Source organism: Lepidothrix coronata, unplaced genomic scaffold (assembly GCF_001604755.1).
Source record: "Lepidothrix coronata isolate B3197 unplaced genomic scaffold, Lepidothrix_coronata-1.0 Scaffold129, whole genome shotgun sequence".
In the NCBI taxonomy this organism is placed as follows: Eukaryota; Metazoa; Chordata; class Aves; order Passeriformes; family Pipridae; genus Lepidothrix; species Lepidothrix coronata.
This window is the reverse complement of record NW_016690309.1, coordinates 471,932-481,713: the sequence shown is the minus strand read 5'-3', so window position 1 is coordinate 481,713 and position 9,782 is coordinate 471,932. Positions and strand designations below refer to the sequence as shown.

The 9,782-nt window shown below is 43.3% G+C and overlaps 1 protein-coding gene and 1 long non-coding RNA gene across 7 annotated transcripts in view; one reads left to right on the top strand and one right to left on the bottom strand.

The window, feature by feature from the left end:
• LOC108503064 overlaps nucleotides 1–9,782 on the top strand; it is a 132,255-nt gene that overhangs the window by 67,288 nt on the left and 55,185 nt on the right. The gene's annotated exons all lie outside the window — the stretch shown is intronic.
• Nucleotides 7–9,782, bottom strand: part of WNT7B (Wnt family member 7B) — an 84,439-nt gene continuing 74,663 nt past the window's right edge. For all 3 annotated transcript variants that reach the window (XM_017826637.1, XM_017826638.1, XM_017826636.1), the window contains exon 4: nucleotides 7–3,245. In XM_017826637.1, coding sequence (XP_017682126.1) covers nucleotides 2,766–3,245 — 480 coding nt within the window. In that variant the 3' untranslated portion in view covers nucleotides 7–2,765. The remainder of the gene's footprint in view (nucleotides 3,246–9,782) is intronic.

The window sequence follows — 9,782 nt, the reverse complement described above, 5'->3', positions numbered from 1 at the left end:
CCATAAAACATTAACATAGTAAACAAATTGATCTTTGCTCTCACGTTCTTTAATAACATACAGTATTTTGAGTTTTGTCATGGCTAAGGTATGGTTAAACCACGTGTTGCTGGTCACATTCCAACCTCTCTTGTCACAGCTCTTTGACATCAAACGACATTTTTTAAAATAAAAGTTGTGTGTAACCCAATTCTGTTCAGACACCTTCGTTAAAAGGTCGCATTTGGGGTACATTAGTGGTTATGGTGTTTTCTGACCAAAACTGCTTTTCCTTGGGGCATATTTCAAAGTCCAAGCATTCCCATGGTCATCCCTGCTTTGTGCCAACAGCACCTTTTGGAATGCTGCATCCCCATACGAGCAAAGCCTCCATAGGATGCTCTGAAACATTATATTCTAGACTGCTAACCCAATCATAGGACTTACAGTGGTCTTAAAATAGCAGACAGAGCTATTTGAAATAGGGGTATGGATAGAAAAGAGAGAAAGTGTCACTTTGGTCCACTTTTCAGAGTGGTTGGTGTTATAATATATAACCTTTTCTTTCTTTTTTTAACGCAGTGTAGTTTGCAATAATTTAAAATACTCTATAGACATTTAAACGATATACAATAATATAACTTAATTGGATTCCTCAATTGTACTTAACAAATACTATTCTAATATATTTACAGTATCTAGTACCATAAGACTGTGCATTACTGTGTTTGGGAGCTTTATTTGCTTCCTGTCAAGAATGCAGTGGAAGTACAGTATATCACTATGATTCAACAACAATACCCATGAATCAAAGGGACTTTAAATTACATGGAGGGACTCTAGTATTTTGGGGGCCCCTGCTGACTTCCGTGAAGTTGCACTTGTTCATGCCAAGGCTGGCATTTAGAAACCAACAGTAACTTCCAAAAAAAAAGAGCAATTTTATATTGCTCCGTGAGAGACTCGTTCAAGGGGTCTGATTTTCAGAGGGTAAGTGCTTGGGGTCAGAAAGGCAGGTCCTCATGAGTGTTCGAATGAAGATCCCCAAGTTGTTGGTTACTTTTGATAATGTAGGTCCACAAATTCCAGAGGTAATTCCTGCTCCTTCTCAAATCCAGCACGGGAGCAGGTGGAGCAGTAGATCCACCAGCCCCCGGTCCCAGGAGCACCACGTGGACTGACAAGTGCTTCCATGGCAGGTGGGGAGGGCTCATGGCTGTGCAGCCTCTCAATGGAAGTAATACAATGAAGCAAATGCCAGAGATGCAGATATACAGATGTAAGGAAATTTTTAATCCAAGTTTTCAGAAAATTGGGTCGGGACCCTTGGGACAAGCAGACATTTATGTTTTTGAATGGGCTGTGTTACAAGTGGGCACATCTGGCTCTTGGGGTTAAAAACACTAGATTTTACAGTAGTAAAATATCTGAGGATTTTTAAAAAATCTCTCGTAGGGACAAGGTGTGTGACTTAGGATGAGTGCTATGTAAGAAGTAAGCTTCTCTCTTAACATTCATGGATTTACCAGAGGCACGGTGTTGCCAGCCTTAGAGTAACGGTGGCATGGACTAACCCAAATTTTAGCTGTCCTGTGCTCGTGAAGCCACCACAGCTCTAGGTTGCAGCAACCTAGAGCTCAGCTGCCATACTTTTATTAACTTCTGAGTGCATACTGAGCATAAGTTATTTAAAACTCTTGGAATATTAACTTTCAACCATTACAGGCAAAATGCGATGGAAGATCCTGCCAGTGCATTTGACAGCAAAGCAAACCCTTTGATATTTGTCCAAGCAAGTCTTTGTATCCTAAAACTCCCTACGAGGAGCCGAGAGCAGGCTCTCCACACCTCAGGCCTGAGTCTAAAAAAAAGTCATTCTTATTCAGGAGGCAAGTGGGAAAAGTCTTTATCAAACATTTGTAACCACAGTTTCATATGATGCTTTTGCTCAGTTCTGGTAATTGCTTAAGGTCTACAGTAATTGAACTCTAATAGTGGAGTGACAACAGATCAGTAGCATTGAAGAACTTAGGGAGAACCAAATACAAAAGTCATAAAGTCAGAGTTCCAATAAGTTTACATTTAGTACAGAATTAAGACATAGCTACCCGTTAGTGCTTAGAATTTTTTGATACTATTAAAAACATAAATAATTATTTTTATTGTTCATTCAAAGAGTTCCAGTGTCACTGGCAGCTGATGTAATTTTGTGAACGTTTGTTGGTTTTTTTCCAAACTGATAGTGGAGTATTTCTGCCACAGATTTTGCTCCCTACCAGTTGTTTTCTCTCTACCTGCTTTCTTAGGAATTTAGATTTTTGCAGCAAGACTGCTGCATTCTAGTCAGTGAAGATTTCATTTCCTTAAAAAAAAAAAAGTCTTTTTTTGCACAGGGCTCGACAGTTTAGTTGCTGTAAAATAGGAAAAAGTGTCTTTTTCTTTTAAATGTCATGGGAGCTGCAACGCAATCAGCTTCTCTGATATGTATAACTTAAAACACTAAGAGAACTCTACAACACCCAGATTGTAGTTAAAAAAAAAAGAGAGAGAGAGAAAGTTTCATGTGGTTGTCAACATCACCTTAATCCTGTTGCCCTTGTTTCCAAAGCAGTTACAACAGCCAGCCAGCCAAAATGCACCATCCTTAGAGGTGTGGGTAGTAGTGGGGAGGGCGTGGTTGTGGTGTTGGCCGGGGTCGTGTCCCCAGGTGAGATGTGCAAACGATGCTGGGGTGTGTCGTCCTCCCCCCGGGCTCGCAGGGTCCGCGGGTGGCTCGCGCGGGGCCGTTATTTGCAGGTGAACACCTCTGTCCGCTCGCTGCACGTGTTGCACTTCACGAAGCAGCACCAGTGGAATTTGCAGTTACACTGCCACACCTTGGTGTACTGGTGTGTGTTGTACCCCCGCCCGCAGCACATCATGTCGCAGCCGTCCGCGTTGGGGGACGTGCGGTTGCAGAGCCGCCCCTGGGTCCCGACGCTCCCTGTGGAAGCGTCTTCCTCACAGTAGTTGGGTGACTTTTCAATGTACACTAAATCCGTTTCCATGGGTTTCTGGTAGCTCTTAATCTGCTTGATCTTCAGGAAGGTTGGCTGTCTTAGTCTACTGGCTCGTACCACCTCCACCTGCACTGCAGCGTTGTATTTCTCTTTCAAAATGTATCCAATCTCTCTGAATTTGGGAAGTGTTGTCCAGCAGGTCTTGGTTGTACAGGAGCCTGAAACTCCGTGACACTTGCACTCCAGTTTCATCCTCTCTTCGAGAACCTGTGTGTACAGACAGTTGGATATTGATACTGCAAGAAAACTATTGCAAGGTTACCTAAACCTCAGTCTGTTTAGTTCATATCAGTGTTCACTACTGCTTGTTGAAATTTTTTTAATGCATGCTGATAAAGCTCACCTCCCAACAGAATGCTCGTAACACAGTTGTAGTGGCACCTGGTTGGAAATAGAGTGTTTTGTCACTTTGTTGGAAAACATTTCTGTTCTGTTTCCAAACATTGGAGAATATTTCCTTCCATTTCAGAAGACATGTCTTTAGAGCTACAGGAAACTTAAAATTTTTTAAACCATTTTCATTTTGAAAACAGAAAAAAAAAAAGTGGGGTTCTTTTCAGGTGCCATAAGATTCAGAATACTTAATTGCTTTAAGTAATGATCAAAGAATATTTTAAGAATTTTGACACAACAGTATACACTGTGTAGCTGAACAGGCATACATGCAGGAGGGCTGCAATTAGAGGACCTTTAAGGTCCCTTCCAACCCATTGTGTGATTCTGTGATTCTATGTTCAGTGCATCATTAAAGATTTTGCCTTTATACCTATACCTATACTGGCACTGGTAAACTTACTGACTATTCCAGCCAGAGTGCCCCATCCCCTTTAAGGGCAGCACTCCCTGCAGCTCTCAGTCCAGCTATAAAGCAAATGATCAGCCACAGGGCAATGACTGCGCAACATTAGGGGGACAAAAAGTCCACTGAAGGGTCCTGCTCAGCAGTGAGCCAAGGAGAACTGGGAGCATTTATTAGTGCCAGTGATCAGTGATCCAGGAGGTCATCTGGAGCAGTTAATCCGCTGTCAGATGGTCCCGACCTGGTGGGTGCTCGTGCTCTACTCCCGCCCTCCCATTTCTGCTCTGTCCCAACCCCTCCAGGACTGGCACATCCCTCCTCTCCTGGGACAGTGGAGTGTGTGCCCAGGGAAGGTGGGGTGTGCCCCAGGGGAAGGCAGGTGGGATGTGTGGCGGGGGAAGGCAGGCCGATGCCCTCCCGCTCCGTGCGCGGCGGAGGGAAAACCGGCCTCACGGAAACGCCTCCTTGTTTTTCCGCCCTCGCGCTACCACTTAAGCCTGACCATAATTACACCCACAGTCATCATTAGCTTATGAAAATCAGGGCCCAAGAACAAAGCGAGCTGATCTCTCCCCCTCGCACTGGGATGCTCACGCAGAAATCCGAGCTGCCGAGCCTGTCTGAGAGCATTACTGATGCTGCAGACCATCTCCTGTCGTGGTTTCGCTGCAGATCCCAGAACATGACTGAAATGGGCACGGGATGAAAGGGCCGAAATCTGAGTACAATGGTATAATGAAGTAGGAGGGAGTAAAAAATGCTTACTGCTTCAGAAACTGGCCTTAAAATAAAAGCTGTGCAGATCTGGTTATCCCTGCAAATAGAAGGCACCCTCCTGAGTTGTTTGAGTTTCACTTAAATTGTATGGTTTGTTTTTTCCCAAATTTCTGGGGTTTCAATATTAAAGAGAATATTTGGTTTGGGTTCTCCCTTGCCAACATACAGTAGCGAGTATAAGATAGCTGAGCAACCTATGCAAGAATCACAGAATATCCTGAGTTGGAAGCAGCAGCAGCATTTCAGTGGCAGTGAGTAGAGGAATTCATTATGACATAGTCCAGGGTCTTTCAGGGGTCTCCAGGGTCTCTTCTGTATCCCTCTCAGGCTTGTGCAGAAGGTCTTTTTCCAAAGACCCCTAAATAAGATTTCAATCCTGCTCCACAAATCTGGCTTCAAATAATTTCTTGGTATTTAGATGTGTTTGTAGATATGTATGGAAGTGCTTAGAAGCTGTGCTTGATATTGCTGGTTTGTTGAAACCAACCTGCTTCTACAGCTTTCTCAACATGCAGTTGCAGCTCTAAGAGCTGCAGCAAAATCCATGACAAAAGGTGGAGGGGGGAAACCTTCTCTACACCTTCACCAAAGAACACTAAGTTTTCCAGGAAAGCACTGCCTATGGGATCTGTCAGCCCTGAGCCACGCTCCTCCCTCAGCAGTAAATCCTGGGGAGAGGTGCACCTTTTGCCATGCTCCACACGTTCCTGATGGCTGTATTTTGGTCAGAAAGGCCAAGGCAGTAACTTACTAAGAGAGTGGAAGGAGGTGAAGTTTGTGAGGCTCCTTATTCTTGTGTGGGCTCAACACTCCGGGCACTGTCCCAGGGAACCTCTGTCTTTGCCTGATACACTAAAAAGTGTCATTGCTCCTGGAAAACAGATACCACCCATTCTGGTGTCCCAGGTGACATATCTGTAAATGTATACTTATATAGGGATGTCTCTCTGTGTGTGTATTTGGTTGAGATGCTGCCATTTATTTACATTATTATATACATCTATATATGATTTATATATGCTGCCTGGCACCCTCTGTAGTACAATCTTCAGCAACTTTATCCTAAGTCTTGATTTATCTTTTTGTCATTGTCTTTCTGAAGATCCAGTTTCGTGACTCATTTTGCTGAGCAGAGACCTGATTTCACTGTTGTATTGTTTTGAAGGTTCCCACTGTCTGTGATGGTGGAAGAACTTGCAAATGCAAGCCAGACAGGCTCAAAAACAGCAGAAGTTTCAAAAAGTATTAATTCATGCTCCTGAAGCCAATCTCACAGGTTTTTTTTATTTTTTTGGAGACTTCTCTCATGGATGTGGAATGTTTGGGGTTACAACACTGAGCACAGGCCCAATCATCAGGTAGTTAAATTCCTGAATGCTATAATTTGTGTGCCCACAGTCAGCTGTGGGTACAAAATTGTGCCCAGAAGCGTGGAGGTCAGGGAATATAAGGCCCAAACTAAGCAGATTCTGAGCAGTTTTTTTCCCCCTCTCTCCACCCCGCTGCTGTGGAGTGTTCTGTGCTGCCCAGCCAGGCTCTCCTGGAGGTTTCCCTCTCTGCAGGGCATCTCCAGCACCTTCCCACTGCCAGGGCCTGCCTAAGGTGGCCGCATCTGACCCTGTTTGCTCAAGGCTCTGAATGAAGAGCAACTAATGTTTTGCTTCCTAAATGTCCCTCCAGCTCAGCTTTCCTCAGCAAAATTCCCATCACAGCTTTGACCCTGAGCCTTACAGGTACTTATTTACTCAAATCTAATGCCCTGTGCCAGGCTGGGTGCTTGATTAAAGATTGAAAATCATTAGCTCGTGCTCAGCAGTCCCATTTGTCAGATGTCAGTGCCTCTATCTAATCTTCAGTGGTTTACAGCAAGATCTACCTCCCAGAGCAAATTCCCATCGCTGGGCTGTGCTGCCTCCAACTAATCATAGGAACATTCCTCAGGTCCCCTTTCCACATACAGGCCCACTCCCACCCCAGTGTGATCTTGCCAAGTAAAATTTTCTAACTACTGCTACTTCGTTAAATGAATTGTGAAATGTAATGTTAAAGCTTTCTTAACCCCATGTCTTCTTATACCTACATAATTCACACACTGAAAATGCAGTTTGAGGGCTGTCCACTGCCAGTTAAGTAGAAAAAGACTTGTGAAGATCAAAATAAAACAAAATGATATGCATGAAAAGAAATTCATTTTTTCAAGTTCCATATCTAGACCCAACTGCATAACATCAGATACAGTTTCTGTACATATTAAAAATCCTATCTGGATAAAGTATAAAAAAACAATAGTAACATTTTGTGTGTGTGTTTTGGCTTGCCTTTTCTGGTTTGTGTTTTCCTTAATGGAAATGCACATTTTTGGACCAGATGTTAAATGTAACAAAATCCATATTGCTTTGCGACTGCAGTATCAAAGAGAAATAGAAGACTTTAGCAGTTTTCCCCCAGCAAACATGCGAGTAATCAGCTTTTGTTTGTGGTCCTGGCTACCAAAAGAGCCGGGTACTGGTCACAGGGTGTCACCTCTCCTTTGGTTCTCATGCAGCTGATCTCGTGGACCCATCTGGGAATCCAGGCGGGGTTTATTGGCATTTGGTTTTTTAACTTGGACAGGCAGGGGTATACCTAACGTTAGTAGGATGTAAGGCTAGTCCTCTAAAACAAATGTCCTGAAATTATTCTTTGTTAATAGCAGATGACAGAGCCCAGAACTGAGCAGTTCACACCGTGTCTCCTCCAAGAGAAGCCATGGAGTCAGCAGGAGAGGCACGAGGGTGCTTCAGCTGCAGAGCTTGCTTTCTGCTCCTCTGTGAAGCTCTTCCATGGGGCATCAAAGCAGTGTTTATACTCTGTGGGGTGGGAGATGAGGAACTGAATTCCTGTGCTTACCGCTTCTCTTGTCATCCCTATTTTTCTTATGGATTAGTTTGATGGAAACAGGGAGCCTCTGCTTTGCAGGGGTCAGTACCCAGCCACAGCAGGAGCTGGTTTTTCCCTGGCACTGGCCAGAGCCCAGCACCCTCAGAGGTGCCAAGAGGTATCAGTTCACCTCCTCCTGGCCTCCCCCTGCCTCCCTGACACCCTCTTCCACAGTGTCCCCATTTAATGCATTAAAAAACGGAGGGAGTCCCACTGTGCTCTTTACACAAGTTCTCTTGGCTGCCAGGAAAATTAACCTGGGATTTTGGGACCTGCTGCCCATCACATGGAAGTCTGTACTGTTATGAGGATGAACAACAGCCTAATCCATCAGTGTCTTCTCCCTACCTTCTAGAAAAGAGAAAATAGCTGCCATATTTGAGCAATAAACTGCTGCAATTGGTTAAAACTTTCTGAATTTTATTTTTACAGTGAAATGTTGCAAAAAGCCGTAATCTTAAGAAGCACCCTCCCAATCATCCCCAAACCAAGTGTGATTGCAGTGTTTCACTCTCTTTTCTATGGAATTTGTTGTAAAGCTTGAAGGTAAAATTTTAAGTATCACCTGAAATAGTTAAAAATATTTCATGGGTGGTTTTATTCTTTCAAGCAGAATAGATATGTCAGGTTTGAGAGTATGCAGTGGTATTTTACTAGATGGATGATCTCTGTCTTGCATGCACTGCATGGTATGCATGGGCATGCACATTTCTTGAATAAAACCAGTTAGCAAGTCCTAAAATATTTGGCTCTTACCCCCTCTAATTTTAAAGCAAAATGTTCAAAAAGTAGGAGAGCACCAGATGTAGCTTCTGGCAGTCAATGTTAAGGGTGTGTTTCTGGAAGAAAAAAATAGTCTAGTAATGCAGCCCAACTGGAAGCAGGAGATCTGTCCTCAGGAGGTTTGGAGCCAAAGCATATTCAGGACATATGGATAAGCTGTAGTTATCCATCTAACCCACCCAAGCTGTAGCACCAAACTTTTCAAAATTGGATTTCTATCTGTCTGCAAATCAGTTTAAGTGGGAAAGTGGAAAGTGTGGCATGAAGCACAACTATGGGAAGATTTTCTTTCGTGAGTGTTCTCTCAAGGGATGTGCAGTGAAATAATTTGCCACTTTGAGAGGAAGAAACTTTCAGCAAATGATGGGCTCAGGGCTGTAAAACCTGGCAAGTCACATTCTTTGCATCGCTGAAATTACTTGGGAAACAAAGTCACATTTTAAAGAATATTTTAGGCTTATAAGAGCATAAAATTTGTTGGGTTTCACATCTGAAACTGGGATTCAGCCTCTACTGTGACTTGGGAGCATTTCATGCAGTCTTTTTGTGGGCATTGTCTCTGCCCTCCCGTGCTGTCAGGTGGCAGTGAGGGCAGCCTGCAGCAGCTGAGGGCATGCTGTGCCTCTGCCAGGACCCAGCTGAGCAATTAGAATGTTTCATGGGACCTCCAGGGACCTGACACTGTCTTACAAACTGTAATAGCTCTAGTGCAAACAGTACATATAAATATGTGTAAATATCCGTAATTGTGCGCACACACACACTCCATATATTTATGTATCTATGTGTATAATGAATGGTGACCAACAAATCACCTCATTAGCTGTTCTACAGCCAAAGCAAGTCAGCAAAAAACCCCTTCCCGGTACCACAGTCCTGTGGCGCCAGGAACTGTGAGAACAAGCCATGGCTTAGATGGAAATGTTGTCCCAAGTAATTGAATGATCTCTTCTGAAGAGAGTCTGAATTAGTTGTTTTTTCCCCACACTCTTACTGTTTAAAAAAAAAAAAAAAGCTGTTGTCATCTTCCAGGCATTCCAAAAAAACAACAACAGAAAACCATTCCAAAGGAATAACTATTGGGATGGTATCAGGCTGAGTTTCTGGCAGTCAGTGTGATGGTTATTCTGGAAGGGAAGGGAACAGGCCAGCTTGTTCTGCACATAACCACAGTCACTGTCTATCAGAAGAGCCTAATTGATTGATAAACTGTTAGAAACATTTCTTTTCCTCTTTTTGGTAAAAGCTGCGATCTGCTACCAATTTGTCAGCTTGTTCTTTTAACTCACCCCTTAAAAACAAACAAACAGACCCCCTCATTTTTATAAATGAGATCCTCGTGAGAGACAGTCATTGTTTTGAAGCTTTCAACAAAAAAATAAGATTAATGGTGTGTGTTCCCAGATGTTACTCTTTCTAAGTTCATTTATCCCAGAATAAAGATACTTGTTTCTAAAAATACATGG